Source organism: Diabrotica virgifera, chromosome 3 (genome assembly GCF_917563875.1).
Source record: "Diabrotica virgifera virgifera chromosome 3, PGI_DIABVI_V3a".
Lineage (NCBI taxonomy): Eukaryota > Metazoa > Arthropoda > Insecta > Coleoptera > Chrysomelidae > Diabrotica > Diabrotica virgifera.
In genome coordinates, this window is record NC_065445.1 from 167006829 (window position 1) to 167025941 (window position 19113).

The 19113-nt window shown below is 35.0% G+C and overlaps 1 protein-coding gene across 1 annotated transcript in view; it reads left to right on the forward strand.

The window, feature by feature from the left end:
• Positions 1 to 19113, forward strand: part of LOC114329458 (facilitated trehalose transporter Tret1-like) — a 197539-nt gene that overhangs the window by 163161 nt on the left and 15265 nt on the right. The window contains exon 4 of the mRNA XM_028278573.2: positions 12880 to 13164. Coding sequence (XP_028134374.1) covers positions 12880 to 13164 — 285 coding nt within the window. The remainder of the gene's footprint in view (positions 1 to 12879; positions 13165 to 19113) is intronic.

Sequence of the window (19113 nt, forward strand, 5' to 3'; positions counted from 1 at the left end):
CTAGAAGATTGAAGAGGACAAAGCCTTTTGAACTAGTTTGAGTGATAGGTGATAGTGAAAAGCAGAGCATAGTGCGTGATGTGGCTGTGTATGTTAGAATAGTGCACGATCTTGTTAGATTAGATAAGAGATGCTATCGGGTAAGCTCTTCATTTTAAGAAACATTAGTAATTTAGGTTAAATTAAAATTGCTCATTGGTCAGTTATGACCAGATTGCTTTTTTTATGTTTGGCAAAAAGGGCGTAAGTCAGAATTGCACATTGCTAATGTTTTGATGATTTCTGGACCAGCAAAAAACTGTTGTAGACGTAAACTGTATGTAACAATAAAAAGAGCCGATTTTTCTGGTCCAGAAATCATCAAAACATTATCGATGTGCATTTCTGACTTAAGCCCTTTTTCCCAAACATCAGAGAATTGTAATGTACAAATTCTCCTATCTGATTTTTCATGAATTTTGTAGGAGACGAAAAACCATTTTTAGGATCATCTCCTGCTTTCACATGTAAATTTTGACATGTCTTGTAGTAAATAGATAGTTGAATTTACTACAAAACATGTCAAAAAATATATGAAAACAGGAGGTAACCATAAAAAAGTTTTTAGTCTCTCTTACAAAACTCATGAAAAAACAAATCGGAGGTATGTCACATCAGTGACTATATCCAGGGAATGTTTAAAAAATATACTTTGATGTCCCAAGAACCAAATATAACCTTTATATATATACAGGGTGTAACAAAAATACAGGTCATAAATTTAATCACATATCCTGGGACCAAAAATAGTTTGATTGGACCTAACTTACCTTAGTACAAATGTGCACAAAAGAAAAGTTACAGCCCTTTGAAGTTATATATTAATAGCACCAAGGGCCTTAGAGGCCCATGGCTTGAAAAGTTTGTTTTTTCTTCATTTTCACGTTTCTTTATGTACTGAGATCTTCTCTGGCTTGATATGTGATTTTTCTCCATTCCTTCCTCTTATTCATTTTTCTTTTCTGACCCTGTAACACCATTCTTTCCAAATCTTTTTCGACCTCTTGCTTCCATCTATTTTCCGGTCTTCCTCTTCTCTTTCTTGAAGCTATAGTGTAGTTTAGTACCCTTTTCGGAGTCCTCGTTTTTGGCATCCTTTCAATGTGACCTCGTGATCTAAGTCTCTGTGCCTTTATCACTCATTTGAAGTTACAAAATGAAAAGTGATTTTTTCCAATGTATCGAAAACAATGTGCTTTTGTGCACGTTTCAATTTAATTATTATTGTAGTACCTACCATTTAAACAACGTTTTAAAAACTTTTTTGCCTCTTATTGCTTTTTCGAAAAGTCAATTTTTATCGAAATATTGTGAATATTTGTCAAATCCACCACATATTTGTATATGGTTAAGTACGATTATGGAGACTTGGTAATAATATGCAAACTTATTTATGCTTTACATTTTTAGGTATATTTTGAACCATATTAAAAAAGAAGCCAGACTCGATAAAACGTGCCTTATCGAAAAAATACAAAGAGGCAAAAAAGTTTTGAAAACACTCTGTTTAACTAATGGTACCTCAGTAATAGTTTAATTGGAACATACAACATTTGGGGGGTTTAAAGGAACAAAACCCCCATAAAATTTTTACGTGGACATATTAAAAAAGAAGTCGCAACTCGATAAAAACTGCCTTATCTGAAAAATACTAAGAAACAAAAATATTGAATTTAACTAATGGTACCACAATAATAAAATTGAATTGGAACATACACAAAAGTTTGGGAGGATTTAAGGGATCAAAACCCCCATAAAATTTTTATGGGGTGCACAAATTTCACCATAATTTTTCTTTAAGATATTCCTGCCATAATAATGCCACATGTCACATGTCCATTTTCAATAAAAAATCGCTAATAGTTTTCGATATAATCGAAAAAATCCATTTTCATTTTGTAATTTCAAAGGGCTGTAACTTTTTATGTGCATATTTGTACAAGGTAAGTTAGGTTCATTTGAACTATTTTTGGTCCCAGAATAATATGATTTAATTTATGACCTGTATTTTTGTTACACCCTGTATATACAGCCCATTACGCACCACCTTAAAAATTGGGCATTTTTGATGTCTCGAATTTCCTAAACCTGTTGTTGCATCTAAGTGATTTTTTTTATAATATTCTAGCCTAGGCCCTAGAATATGTTACCTCCTTATGCTTGTCATGCACAGGGAGCTATACTGTAAAATATATTATATCACATTACTATAGAGAGCGATATGATATAATATACATATATTACAGCATGACAAGCTTAAGGAGGTAACCTATAGCCTAGGCTATAATATTATAAAAACATCACTTAGATGGGACAACAGGTTTAGGAAATACGAGACATCAAATATGCCCCATATTTAAGGTGGTGCGTTAATTTCTTGGAGAAGTGTATTGTAATTTAATGTAAATACTGTAATATCCAATAATTGTAATTTGATATAAGATGAAATATAAGTTCCTTAAAAAATATATTTTTTATTTCCCACAATACATTCTCCACAGGTCTAAATATCGTCGCTAGACGTCCACCGAATGACCTTCCAGGACGTTAGATGGATGTTCAGCAGCAAGACATTGGACCAAACTGGGACATCCTATGAATGCCCAAATGACGTCCACCGAACGTCCCCTCCGACGTTAGGTGGACCTCCATTGGACGTTTAACAACTTGGCCTTTGGACCAAAATTGGACGTCCTGTTAAGGTCCAATTCACGTCCCCTAGGACGTCCGATTAAGGTCCAATTCACGTCCCCTAGGACGTCCGATTAAGGTCCAATTTACGTCCGATTAAGGTACAATTTACGTCCGCTTAAGGTCCCATTTACGTCCGATTAAAGTCCAATTTACGTCCGATTAAGGTCCAATTTACGTCCGATTAAGGTCCAATTTACGTCCGATTAAGGTCCAATTTACGTCCGATTAAGGTCAAATTTACGTCCTATTAAGGTCCAATTTATGTCCGATTAAGGTCCAATTTACGTCCGATTAAGGTCCAATTTACGTCCGATTAAGGTCCAATTTACGTCCCCTAGGACGTCCGATTAAGGTCCAATTTATGTCCGATTAAGGTCCAATTTACGTCCGATTAAGGTCCAATTTACGTCCCCTAGGACGTCCGATTAAGGTCCAATTTGCGTCCGATTAAGTTCCAATATACGTCCCCTCGGACCTTAGATGGACGTCCAATGGACGTTCGGTAGCGCGACATTTGGACCAAAATAGGACGTATAAAGGACGTTCCTCGGACGAAAACGGACGTCCAAAGGACGTCCCTAAAGTCCGTGAAGGACGTCCAATGGACGTCCATTGGACGTCCTTGTGCTATTAGGGAAGTATGAAAATAATGTGTAAATAATATACGAAATTAATATTCACACCTCCGTCTCTCCCACCATTCGTAGACCGGTTTCTGCATTATTGCGTCATCAGTACGACTTTATAGGAAAGACGAAGATGAGAACATTCCTTTCGTACATCTAAGGCCGCGATGCAGCCAAAAAGTCATTCAAAGACTGGTGCAATCTGAATTATTTGCAAACAATCTACCTACTTGTTTTGGTAATGAAACCTGTATGGCCTTCCACTTTGAAGGCACTAGATGGCGCCCGGTATTTAAAATAAAATACCTAGAACGCCGAAAACAAGAGGCAATAATTGCTGCTTTCTACTTTAACAAAAGTATGAAAATAATGTGTAAATAATATACGAAATTAATATTCACACCTCCGTCTCTCCCACCATTCGTAGACCGGTTTCTGCATTATTGCGTCATCAGTACGACTTTATAGGAAAGACGAAGATGAGAACATTCCTTTCGTACATCTAAGGCCGCGATGCAGCCAAAAGTCTTTGCAAAGCCAATTCAGATTGCACCAGTCTTTGAATGACTTTTTGGCTGCATCGCGGCCTTAGATGTACGAAAGGAATGTTCTCATCTTCGTCTTTCCTATAAAGTCGTACTGATGACGCAATAATGCAGAAACCGGTCTACGAATGGTGGGAGAGACGGAGGTGTGAATATTAATTTCGTATATTATTTACACATTATTTTCATACTTTTGTTAAAGTAGAAAGCAGCAATTATTGCCTCTTGTTTTCGGCGTTCTAGGTATTTTATTTTAAATACCGGGCGCCATCTAGTGCCTTCAAAGTGGAAGGCCATACAGGTTTCATTACCAAAACAAGTAGGTAGATTGTTTGCAAATAATTCAGATTGCACCAGTTTTTGAATGACTTTTTGGCTGCATCGCGGCCTTAGATGTACGAAAGGAATGTTCTCATCTTCGTCTTTCCTATAAAGTCGTACTGATGACGCAATAATGCAGAAACCGGTCTACGAATGGTGGGAGAGACGGAGGTGTGAATATTAATTTCGTATATTATTTACACATTATTTTCATACTTTTGTTAAAGTAGAAAGCAGCAATTATTGCCTCTTGTTTTCGGCGTTCTAGGTATTTTATTTTAAATACCGGGCGCCATCTAGTGCCTTCAAAGTGGAAGGCCATACAGGTTTCATTACCAAAACAAGTAGGTAGATTGTTTGCAAATAATTCAGATTGCACCAGTCTTTGAATGACTTTTTGGCTGCATCGCGGCCTTAGATATACGAAAGGAATGTTCTCATCTTCGTCTTTCCTATAAAGTCGTACTGATGACGCAATAATGCAGAAACCGGTCTACGAATGGTGGGAGAGACGGAGGTGTGAATATTAATTTCGTATATTATTTACACATTATTTTCATACTTTTGTTAAAGTAGAAAGCAGCAATTATTGCCTCTTGTTTTCGGCGTTCTAGGTATTTTATTTTAAATACCGGGCGCCATCTAGTGCCTTCAAAGTGGAAGGCCATACAGGTTTCATTACCAAAACAAGTAGGTAGATTGTTTGCAAATAATTCAGATTGCACCAGTCTTTGAATGACTTTTTGGCTGCATCGCGGCCTTAGATGTACGAAAGGAATGTTCTCATCTTCGTCTTTCCTATAAAGTCGTACTGATGACGCAATAATGCAGAAACCGGTCTACGAATGGTGGGAGAGACGGAGGTGTGAATATTAATTTCGTATATTATTTACACATTATTTTCATACTTTTGTTAAAGTAGAAAGCAGCAATTATTGCCTCTTGTTTTCGGCGTTCTAGGTATTTTATTTTAAATACCGGGCGCCATCTAGTGCCTTCAAAGTGGAAGGCCATACAGGTTTCATTACCAAAACAAGTAGGTAGATTGTTTGCAAATAATTCAGATTGCACCAGTCTTTGAATGACTTTTTGGCTGCATCGCGGCCTTAGATGTACGAAAGGAATGTTCTCATCTTCGTCTTTCCTATAAAGTCGTACTGATGACGCAATAATGCAGAAACCGGTCTACGAATGGTGGGAGAGACGGAGGTGTGAATATTAATTTCGTATATTATTTACACATTATTTTCATACTTTTGTTAAAGTAGAAAGCAGCAATTATTGCCTCTTGTTTTCGGCGTTCTAGGTATTTTATTTTAAATACCGGGCGCCATCTAGTGCCTTCAAAGTGGAAGGCCATACAGGTTTCATTACCAAAACAAGTAGGTAGATTGTTTGCAAATAATTCAGATTGCACCAGTCTTTGAATGACTTTTTGGCTGCATCGCGGCCTTAGATGTACGAAAGGAATGTTCTCATCTTCGTCTTTCCTATAAAGTCGTACTGATGACGCAATAATGCAGAAACCGGTCTACGAATGGTGGGAGAGACGGAGGTGTGAATATTAATTTCGTATATTATTTACACATTATTTTCATACTTTTGTTAAAGTAGAAAGCAGCAATTATTGCCTCTTGTTTTCGGCGTTCTAGGTATTTTATTTTAAATACCGGGCGCCATCTAGTGCCTTCAAAGTGGAAGGCCATACAGGTTTCATTACCAAAACAAGTAGGTAGATTGTTTGCAAATAATTCAGATATATATATATATATATATATATATATATATATATATATAATTGTTCTAACTGTAAATGGGTTCAAATAAGTTTCTATTTTTCTTTTGACTCTTTGTTTTACACTTTCTGACATGATAATTCGACGTGATAATTACTTTCTCTTCCTTTTTCTTTACAACTATTTATCCTCTTTACTGATCATAACAATAAGTAATTAGTATTTATTCGCTTCTTTCTCTACAATTATATTTGTACTGCCAGTTGAAGAATTTTTACACTACTTATGTATAACAGACATGGTCGACACAGACAGTATCGATTCTGCTTCAAGGGTTGCAATATTCGTGGATGGCGCGGACGGATATATGTACTTTATTTATCGGAATTTCTGTTATCAAAGAAAGGAGCAAAGTCATTGCTCCTTTATTCCTTGGTTTTAATCCTTTTTCATGAATCTCAGCTATACTTTAAATCAACAAACTTTTTCAAAGTACTTTTCACTTAGAAATGTTCAAGAAGTTTATACAAACACCCAAGTTTGTTAATTTAGAATAACACACTACCGTCCTGATATAATGCGTAAATCTTTTATGGGTTTCGGTAACTCTAAACATTTTATGATATACAGGACGGGATTTAAAATAAGTGATTTGAAATTTGTAGGAGCTTTCATTAAAACAACTCAGACAAAAAAAAGAGCACACGATGCCGAATATAAAAGACAAGAATGGAAACGTACTAACAGAAAAAAAACAAATAATGGAAAGATGGAGAGAACATTTCTAAAAGCACCAGGTAAGGGTCATATTACCCCGGAAATGATAAAATTCATGAGAATAGACGGAATGGACATCATGAAAGAACTAATGAATGATATCATAAATAGAGCAGAAAGACCAAAGGACTGAAAGAGAGATATTATATTACCAATACACAAAAATGAAAATAAAAGAAACTGTAATAAATACCGAGGTATTAACATAGAGGTACCACCACCGAGGAAGAATAAAAACCCCAATAGAAACAACTACGGAAGATACACCGTGTGGATTCAGGAAGGACAGAAGCTCGAAATGCCTAATATTCACAATAAGACAAGTAAGTGAGAAAGTTATCAATAAAAATAGAGAGATACATGTATGCTTCATAGACCTGGAAAAGGTGTTTGACAGAATCCGATGAAAGGACGTATGGAAGACACTAAAAGGAACGGGAGTTGATAGGAACATAATAAAAGTAATAAAGGATATGTACAAAAATAATACAAATAAAGTAAGAAACAATGACAAGGAACCCAGCGAATTTACTACAAATCAAGGCAACAATCACGGATGCGTGTTGAGTCCACCGCTATTCTCAGGGGTACTGGATGAAGCAATAAAGAAGCCAAGAAAAGAATGAGAAAACTAATATAAGGATACTGGCAAATGAAACAAACTCAAGTATCGGCGCTACTATTTGCAGACGACATAGTATTGATAGTAGAAACAGACCAGATTTACAGATCAATCTTGAAATCCTAGAAGAAGGACTATCAATCATAAATATGAAAATAAATACAGAGAAAACAAAAACAATGATAATTTAAAATACGAGGAAGACCCACGCAATAAAATTAGACGGAAAACAACTAGCGGAGGTGAAATATTTTAAATACCTAAGAGTAATAATTGAATCAAATGGTAAACAAGACATGGTAATAAACGAGAGAATTCGACGAAGAGAAAGCTTATTTAACACTATGAAAACAACATTTTTGTGAAAAAAAAAAGATACCGGAGAACCTAAAAACGGCAATCGTTAGATCAGTAGTTAGACCAAAAATCATGTTCATGTAAAGCAGCGAGACATGAACATTGACGGGGAGACAAAAATCAAGGGGAGTCAATGCTATGGAAATTAGATCCCTAGGAAAAATAGCAAACAGAAAAAAGACAGACAAAATACGAAACAAACCAATCACACAAAACCTAAAACTAGAAGCAATAAATGAAAATATAGTAGAGGGACAACTTCGGATTCGGACAGGCTCGGATACGTATGCAGAATGTTGAACGTGAGACTTACATACCGAGTGATCGAAACGAGAGTGCCGGGGAAAAATAAAAGGGGAAGACCAAGTGTTCTGTGGGTAGATGAAATGAGAAAAGAAGTCGAGAAGCAAGGATTGAAGTATTGGAAAGTGCAAAAACTTAACTCCATCAGCCTTACACCTAAAGGTAGAAAGGTTTAGGACTAAGTGAGTAAGGATATTTCTAGATCGTTACAATTAATCCAGAAAGCCACTGCGCATCCGCAAGGAAAAATATTTTAATTCGGATTTTTTACACAATCTTACTCAAAAAGGACCCCTTTTAACAAATTTGCATGTTGCCAGGACCAAAAGGTGGTCAAAAATTTTTTAAACGTTTTATTCCTAAAATTATTTTTTTGCATCGAAAAAAGTTTTTTTAGGGTTTTTGGATCATTCCAAATAGAAAAGGTCTTTAGTGACTTTTCTCTAAAAATGATAGTTTTTGACAAATAAGCGATTAAAAATTGAAAAATTGCGAAATCGGCCATTTTTAACCCTCAAAAACTATGTGAAAAACTGAAAATTTGAATGTTGTCAAGGTAGGCAGATATTCTTTAAACATCGTTTGATGAAATCCCGAAGAGTTTTTGCAATACAATATTCAAAACTCCTTTGTTTGTTAATTGCTAATCAAGCGTGCGCGACACTATTTTCCACCGACAGTATGGTACAAATGAAAGGAATAAATTCGTTATTTCGTAAACCGGCGACTTTAGGGAAAAATCCCGAAACAGGTCGATTTTTATTTTTAGGTTATGATATTGTGGCATATATGGTATACTAGTGACGTCATCCATCTGAGCGTGATGACGTAATCGATGATTTTTTTAAATAAGAATAGGGGTCGTGTGCTAGCTCATTTGAAAGGTTCTTCAATTATCTATTCAGTAATATAAACATTTACATAATTATTTATACAAGGTGTTCAAAAAATTTTTATTAAATTAAAATATATGACAAAAAAAGAAGTAGAAGGACACCCTGTATAAATAATTATGTAAATGTATACATTACTGAATAGAGAATTGAAGAACCTTTCAAATGGGCTACCACACGACCCCTATTCTCATTTAAAAAAATCATCGATTACGTCATCACGCCCCGACGGAAGACGTCACTAGTATACCATATATTCCACAATATCACAACTTAAAAATAAAAATCGACCTGTTTCGGGATTTTTCCTTTAAGTCGCCGGTTTACGAAATAACGAATTTATTCCTTTCATTTGCACCATACCATACTGTCAGTGGAAAATAGTGTCGCGCACGCTTGATTAGCAACTAAAAAACAAAGGAGTTTTGAATATTGTATTGCAAAAAACTCTTCGGGATTTCATCAATCGATGTTTGAAGAATATCTACCTACCTTGGCAAAATTCAAATTTTCAGTTTTTCACATAGTTTTTGAGGGTTAAAAATGGCCGATTTCGCAATTTTTCAATTTTTAATCGCTTATTTGTCAAAAACTATCATTTTTAGAGAAAAGTCACTAGAGACCTTTTCTGTTTGGAGTGATCCAAAAAACCTAAAACAAACTTTTTTTCATGCAAAAAAAATTATTTTAGGAACAAAAACAAAAAAGAAACGTTTAAAAAATTTTTGACCACCTTTTGGTCCTGGCAACATGCAAATTTGTTAAAAGGAGTCCTTTTTGAGTAAGATTGTGCAAAAAATCCGAATTAGAATATTATTCCTAACGGATGCGCAGTGGCTTTCTGGACTAAAATGCATAGATACTGTATAGAGCAAAGAGAACATAGGTGAATAGAATATATTTTATGCATAGAACAAAAGAGATTTAATCATATAGTTATGACCTATATCGACCTGGACATAACATACGATAGCATTCCCGGAAAACATTAACATTACAATAGGGAAGTAATGAGAAGAATGCATGTTAGAGAGAAATGGTTGAATATAACACAAGGACTGCATAAAGAAAAACGAGTGCAAAAAAGTTACGCAATGAAATAACAAAATAACAAAAACAATCAGCGTAACAAAAGGCCTCAAACAGGGATGTAGTCTATCACCTACACTTTTTAATAAAGGTATTCATAGATCAGGCTTTGAAAAGATAGTATCAAATGTGGAACAATGAGCATATCGGTACAAGAGTATATTATATATGTACCTAATTCATTTACTACCTTTGCAGAGTACCGAGTCATATTTGAAAAAAAAACAGAAAGGACATGGTATATACAATAAGAAAATTAAAGAAAGAATATGAACTACATGGACTCAAGATAAATATGTCGAGGACCGAATACTTATGTATTTTATCCGAGCTTGCAGATTTCAACTTAAGTTTAGAAGAACAGACTATTAAGGCTTTTACGTATTTAGGTTCAATGATTTTTTCCAATCTTAACAAGATAGTATAATTGTATAAAAGATATAGAAATGAAAATAGGACGGGAAAAACAAGCCACAACAATACGACATGGAGTAATATGAAACAAGACTCCAACAAAAGAAAACAAATAACAGATCTTTCAGAGAATAAATTAATAGTGTTGAATATTACCCTATATGGAGCGGAATTATGGCTAATGACAACTACATTATTAAATAAAATAAGAACAGTTGAATTGGACTTTATGGGAAGATGTCTACAAATCACCAGAGGGGATAGAATAAGAACAGAAAAAATGTGGAACAGAATTGAAGTAGAATGGTAAATTACAAAAAAGTTGGAAAAGAGAGCGATGTAGTGATACGTGCATGTACAAAAAATACTAGAGCACAGCTGGCCGAAAAGATTATTGGACTGGTATCCGCCGGGAAGAAGACGAAGAGGAAAACCTGCTGTGAGGTGGAAAACGTTCATAAAATTCATAAAGTTCATAAAGCTGTGAGAGATAGAGGCCTCAGAGAAGGTGACTTAAAGAATAAAGTTCTGTGGAGGATGAAAACGGCGAACCTTATATAATGACAAACTCCAAAGAAGAAGAAGAAGAAGGATAAAAGAAAGAAGCATAGATACTGTTGTCCATCAAACCATTTATCGTATTCAACATACTAAACGAGTTTTTGTTCTCTTGTTAGAATTAAATTATGATTTAGCATTTATTATGATTTTCTGAGATATTTTCTCAACCAACTTTAGCAATGGTGTTATAGTCCAGAAAGCCACTGCGCATCCGCTAGGAAAAATATTCTAAATCGGATTTTTTGCACAATCTTACTTAAAAAGGACCCCTTTTAACAAATTTGCTTGTTGCCAGGACCTAAAGTTGGTCAAAAATTTTTTAAACGTTTTTTTTTTGTTTTTTTCCTAAAATTATTTTTTTTTGCATGGAACAAATTTTTTTTAAATTTTTGGACTATTCCAAACAGAAAAGATCTTTAGTGACTTTCCTCTAAAGTTGATAGTTTTTGACATATAAGCGATTAAAAATTGAAAAATTGCGAAATCGGCCATTTTTAACCCTCAAAAACTATGTGAAAAACTGAAAATTTGAAGGTTGCCAAGGTAGGAAGATATTCTTTAAACATTGATTGATGAAATCCCGAAGAGTTTTTTTGAAACATAATATCAAAAATCCCTTTGTTTTTTAATTGCCAATCAAGCGTGCGCGAAACTATTTTCCACCGTTGCATGTGTATGCAGTATGGTGCAAATGAAAGGACTAAATTCGTTATTTCGTAAACAGGCGACTTTAAGGAAAAATCCCGAAGCAGGTCGATTTTTATTTTAAAGTTATGATATTGTGACATATATGGTATACTAGTGACGTCATCCATCTGGGCGTGATGACGTAATCGATGATTTTTTAAATGAGCATAGGGGTCGTGTGCTAGCTCATTTGAAAGATTCTTCAATTGTCTATTTAGTAATATAAACATTTACATAATTATTTATACAGGGTGTTCAATAATTTAATTTTTTTGTCAATTTGCCAAATGATTTAATTTAATAAAAATTTTTTGGACACCCTGTGTAAACAATTATGTACATGTTTATATTACTGAATAGATAAATGGAGAACTTTTCAAATGAGCTAGCACACGACCCGTATTCTCATTTAAAAAAATCATCGATTACGTCATCACGCCCAGATGGATGACGTCACTAGTGTACCATATACGTCACAATATCATAACTTAAAAATAAAAATCGACTTGTTTCAGGATTTTTCCTTAAAGTCGCCGGTTTACGAAATAACGAATTTATTCCTTTCATTTGCACCATACTGCATACACATGCAACGGTGGAAAATAGTGTCGCGCACGCTTGATTGGCAATTAGAAAACAAAGGGGTTTTTGATATTGTATTACAAAAAACTCTTCGGGATTTCATCAATCGATGTTTAAAGAATATCTACCTAGCTTGGCAACATTCAAATTTTCAGTTTTTCACATAGTTTTTGCCAATTTTCGCAATTTTTCAGTTTTTAATCGCTTATATGTCAAAAACTATCAACTTTAGAGAAAAGTCACTAAAGACCTTTTCGGTATGGAATGATCCAATAAACATAAAAAAATTTTGTTCCATGACAAAAAAATAATTTTAGGAAAAAAACAAAAAAAAACGTTTAAAAAATTTTTGACCAACTTTTGGTCCTGGCAACATGCAAATTTGTTAAAAGGGGTCCTTTTTGAGTAAGATTGTGCAAAAAATCCGAATTAGAACATTTTTCCTAGCGGATGCGCAGTGGCTTTCTGGACTATTACTGATTCCCATGAATATTTGATTTGTGGGTTGTAAAAATATTTCTTCCTTAATATATCTGACTTAAAAAAACATTTATTTTATAGATAGTCACTTTAAAATAGACGGTGATAAGAGGGTGAAAATAATATATTAAATATGATATTGTATTTTTACAGCATCCGTAGCAGCTCTACCCATGGCCGTAGGCTCAGTTTTTGGAGGCATATTTTCCGCAAAGCTTGGTCGAAAAATGACTCACTCAATTTCTTGCCTTCCCACCTTTTTGGGCTGGTTGACAATATTTTTAGCGAACAAAATGTACATGATTATAATCGGAAGATTTATTACTGGATTTACAACAGGAATGCTAGCCACAGTAACCGGAGTTTATATTGGCGAAACATCAGATCCTAAGTATAGAGGATTTTTATTGGGTGCAATATCATTTTGTATTGCTCTTGGTAAGTACATAGTTTTCGTAAAAAAAAATCAAAAAGCGTATGAATAAGTTAATTATTTGACTATTGTGTTATATCAAATTGTCACTATCTTTTTGAATTTAAATTATAATTCTTAAAGATTAGGGACTCGTTAGTTAAAAGGTGCGTTCAACTCCCCTTCAAAAAGGAAAATAGAGGCCTTTTATACGAATTTATTATGTTTTCTTATTATGTCCATAATAAGTTTCTTCCATAGATTTTTTCTCAAGTAAATACTAAAATATCGCATAACTTTTTCCTCTCAGACTTTCTCAGAAAGAGATTTTTTTGAGGAATTTTAACAATTCTACTTTCATTTATTATATTTCTACGTTGACTTGCAATGTGAAGTTCCCTTATTATTGCATTCGATTCGTACGAGCCTTAGGAAAATTTGCGTAAGATAATATATCTTGAGTCAAATACTATTAATAGACGAGGCAACGAAGCATTAAACCTAGGAATTTTGTGAAGTAAGATGAATCGTCATGCAACTTTTTGCATTCGATTCGAGAGAGTGTCAGGCAATTTGGTGAACTAAATTGATCTCGGGCAGAAATTTTTGTGCATGAGAAAATGCATCTTTAAAGTGCATCTCGAAGAGATGGAAAATAAAAAATTTAGAACTAAGGAAATATTGTCGGAAATGAGTTCAACTTTTAACCTTGGGGGTTTTGGAGGTCACTGAACACGAATTTCATGACGGTGATGGTCTCCGAGGTACCTGGTGCCCAGGGTGGAACTTGTCGCCTGGGACGACCGAATAATTCGCGGGACGATCGAATAATTCGCGAAATGAATTTTAGATCAAAAAACTGAAAAATAGGTGTTCAATATTTTTCAAAAATCTATCGAATGACACTAATTACGACCTCGCCCCAACCCACTCTCTGGAGGTATGACGGGGGTAACTTTATAATCTTAAATAGAAACCCCATTTTTAATTGCAGATTTGGATTGCTTCCGTAAAAGTAAGCCACTTTTATTCGAGATATTTTTTTCGTGACACCGTAGGTCAATTATAGAAACGGTCTAATATCTCGAGAAATACACTACCAAATAAAAAACAGAAAAATAAGTGTTTAATATTTTTCAAGAGCCTATTGAATAACATAAAACACGACTCTGCACTCCATCCCCTGAAGGTAGGGTGGGGGGTAAACTTAAAATCTTAAATAGGAGCCCCCATTTTTTATTGCATATTTGGATTCCATACGTAAAATAAGTAACTTTTATTCGAGATATTTTTTAGAATTATGGATATATGGCGCTATAATCGGAAAAACACTATTTATTAGCGCCATCTATCAACAATAAATTGTAAAAAATGTTTCGAATAAATGTTACTTCTTTTTTCATGAAGAATCCAAATCTGCAATAAAACATGGGGGTTCCTATTTAATATTTTAATGTTACCCCCCACCCCACCTCCAGGGGGTGGAGTGGAGGGTCGTGTTTGATGTTATTCGATAGGTTATATGGCGCTATAATTGGAAAAACACTATTTATTAGCGCCTTCTATCAACAATTGTAAAAAATGTTTCGAATAAATGTTACTTATTTTTTCATGAGGAATCCAAATCTGCAATAAAACACGGGGATTCCTATTTAATATTTTAAGGTTACCCCACCCCACCTCTAGGGGGTGGAGTAGATGGTCGTGTTTGATGTTATTCGATAAGTTCTTGAAAAATATTAAACACGTAATTTTTGGTCTTTCATTTGGTATTTCTCGAGATATTAGGCCGTTTCTATAATTTCCCTACAATGGTATCACGATAAATCGTTCTTTCCGATTATAGCGCCATCTATCCATAATCCATAGTGATCGAGGCAATTAAACAAGGTGAAAATAAAATTATCCAGGTTTTGGCCGAACTTTTCACCGAATGCATTTACCAAGAAAAAACCCCTTCCCAATGGAACAATACAGTCATTGTTTTATTGCACAAGAAAGGCGACAACAGATCTAAAAAACTACCGTCGTATCAGTCTGCTATCACACAACCTTTTCACAAAAATTATCAAAAAAAGACTGGAGGCTAAGTTAGACTTCTATCAGCCTAGCGAACAAGCTGGGTTTAGATCCGGATATAGCACTAACGACCACTTACTGGTAATAAAAAACTTGATAGAGAAGTCGGCGGAATACAACAAACCATTGGCACTGATATTCGTGGACTACGAGAAAGCGTTCGATACCATAAACCAGCAGAAAATGTTAAAACCATTGACAGAGTGCCGAATAGACCATCGCTACACTAACATGATAAAACATATCTACCACAAGGCAACGGCTAGCGTAAGACTCTCTGATCAACAAACTAATAAATTTTGTATGCAGCGAGGAGTACGGCAAGGACACACCATCTCATCAAAGCTGTTCACAACCTTTTTAGAAGACACTTTTAAGAAGGCGGATCTGAACGAATATGGTATCAATACAAATGGAGAGAAGCTCAGTCATTTGAGATCCGCAGATGACATCGTCCTTAGAGCCGATCGTATGGATGATGCAATAATATTATTGAACAACTTACTAAGGAAGTAAAACTTCACTTGTAGGTAGATGGTATATAAATTTATTAAAATTTTTATCTAAAAAGATCCAAATTGGATTGAAGTGGGTACATCTATAGTACAAAAAACACAAACGTTTTCGGACCAATCAGTCCATCATCAGGTTGAAACTTTAGATCCAAAGGAGTCGGAACTAGCTACATAGATAGGTCAAAAGACCTTAGTGTTAAAATAATTAGGCTATTTCGGCTACAACAATGTCGACAATAAGTCGATGTTAAAAGAATATAGAAATGTAGTGAGGACATAAACATACTCACTACATTTCTATATCCTTTTAACATCGACTTATTGTCGACATTGTTGTAGCCGAAATGGCCTAATTATTTTAACACTAACGTCTTTTGACATATCTATGTAGCTAGTTCCAACTACTTTGGATCTAAAGTTTCAACCTGATGATGGACTGATTGGTCCGAAAACGTTTGTGTCTTTTGTACTATAGATGTACCCACTTCAATCCAATTTGGATCTTTTTAGATAAAAATTTTAATAAATTTATATACCATCTACCTACAAGTGAAGTTTTACTTCATTAGTAAGTTTTTTATTATGGTATACAGCCAATGAGAGGAATCTTTTCCTTTATATAATATTGAACAAGTTATATCAGGCTTCGTTAGAGGTCGAACTAAAGATTAATATCAACAAGACCCAAATAATGACTAATGTGGTGCTAAATCGTAATATTGTTGTTGATGGAATGGGTATTGAGCAGACTGTATCTGATAAGTACTTGGGACATGAAATTCGGTTGGGAAGAGATAACCAGACGTGCGAGCTCCCACGTCGCATAGGATTAGCCTGGGCAGCGTTTGGTAAACTGAGATATGTATTTAAATCACACTTACTCATATGCCTGAAAAGGAAAATCTTTGACCAGTGTGTATTGCCTGTACTCACTTATGGAGCGGAAACATTAACACTCACAATAAAGGTAGTGAACAAAATTCGCATAACTCAGAGGGCTATGGAGCGCCAGATGTTGGGTGTCTCCCTGAGGGATCGAATCCCAAACGAAGACATACGTCGTAGAACAAAAACAACGGAAGCCGTCGAAAGAATCGCGTCGCTCAAGTGGAATTGGGCAGGACACGTCGCCAGATTGTCAGACAACCGATGGACAAAACGTATTGTCGAGTGGAGACCACGAGAAGAAGCACTACGGAGCAGAGGACGACCACCAACCAGGTGGGCTGACGATCTGAAGCGTATTGTCGGCAACTGGATGCAAGCCGCACAAAACAGAGAAAGATGGAAAGAGCTGAGAGAGACCTATGTCTAGCATTGGACGAGTACGGGTTGATGATGATGATCCATAATTCGAAAGAATGTCTCGAATAAAAGTTGCTTATCTTTACGTAAGCAATCCAAATATGTGATAACAAATGGGGATTTCCATTTAAGATTTTAAAGTTACGCCCACCCCACCTCCAGGGGTAGAGTGGGGGTCCTCTTTAGTGTCATTCGATAGATTTTTGAAAAATATTGAACACTTATTTTTCAGTTTTTCGATCCAATCTTAATTTCGCGAATTATTAGATCGTGAAATTGAGTTCTATATTACTACTCGGTGGTTTTTGGGTAGGCTGAACACAAACATAATAGGTTCGTTCCAAGACTACACATTTGTACGATCCCTTGAACCGTCATGAAATCGATTGGACTGTTTTAATGCGCAGAATCGCCCTTGAACGGTTTTCTTTCGATCCCGAACCGATTACCGGTACGTAACTCTCTTGGAACGTATTTGTGTACCATTTCAAGTTCGAGTTGCGCCTGAGCCATTTTCAGTACTAGCAGGGGAGAGTTGGACAAAATGGGATACCATTCGTGTTTATTTTTATTACGGAAAAAATGTTAAAGAAATTATCATATTATTATTTTTTATAGGTATAAAATTTATTGAAGCACACAAAAAACATATTTTTTAGCTATTTTTAATGACTGGAAAATAGTAAAATAAAATATTTATTAAAGTCCTGCACATCCCGTTTTAGCATACCGCGGTTGGATAAAATGGGATAGGTTCACAATATTTAATTTTTTGCATAAAATTATCTAAAAAGTATATTTAAGTAGATATAAGACTGCAAAGCAAAATTTGCATTTGAAAAAACAATATCTTCAATAGTCAGAAACTTAAAAATATAGGCCTTTTTTATGTTTTATTGCAAAATGGGAAATAAGAATTTTATTTAGGACTAGGTACGTATATCAGAACAAAAGTCACATAAAAATATGTTGTTCTTTTCAGTAGTATGACAACACGCTTTATCGCTATTTAAAAAAATATTAGGCCAACAAATAAATAGGTGGATAAAACGGGACATAAAAAACTGTATCCCATTTTATCCAACTTATTATAAGTGTCCCGTTTTGTCCAACTAAGACATTTTTCAAAACAAGAATGGCTCCTGCCTAAACGTGAAAGTAAAATTAGATAGACTACACATGAGAATATTCGTTAATGAGTGCTTAATTAAATGTAATAGTCACCGGAATTATATGTTCAGATATGTAGGCAATATAATGTAGAAAACAACGCACTTAAAAGTACAAAGTACCAAAAAAATACAGTCAAACAATTCTAAACACAACAACTTTTCATCACATAATAGCATCGAAGTAAAACGAACTGAGAAATGTTAAAAAGACGACTAAAAACAAGTTTTCGTCGCTGTCCGATTGATAGCAGCACTAGTTGGGTCTCTAGGATAGGTATCCCGTTTTATCCAACTCTCCCCTACCATTAGTAGTTTGCTACATGGTTAGAAATTATCATTTCTAACATGTTCATTAAACATCACTTCAACTTCAAAATCATCAGAATCGATATCTGACATAAAATCGCTGTCTTCTATGAAAAAAAGAATTATCCATATTTCTAAGATTAATTTGAAAAAAAAACAAAGAATTAACAATTATTTAAACGAAAATCAAGATTCACAGGTATTAATAGCGTGGATTGTGGATTATTCTATTATTGAATCATCAGCTGATCTCATAGCAGCGACCAGTAAAAATGAAAACAATCCTAACTGCGCAAGGCAGTACAAATAGTTTCTGCTTGAAGGCATGTATCAAAAGGACCGTTCAGTTACCGATTTCGAAACGGTACATGGATCTGAAGCTTGGAACAACACGGTGTACGATACGAATCATCGCGCCTAATGACAACGATACCACAGTATATAGAGGTTCCACAGTAAAATCACTCCTCTGTCGGCGCTTTAATCTCAAGGAGTAATACCGGTCGTACGTTTCTATGCGACTTGCAATGCGAGAGTGGGGCAAAAGCGACTGCCAACATTGCGCGGTCGCCATGCGCGACTACAGATTTTACTTCCA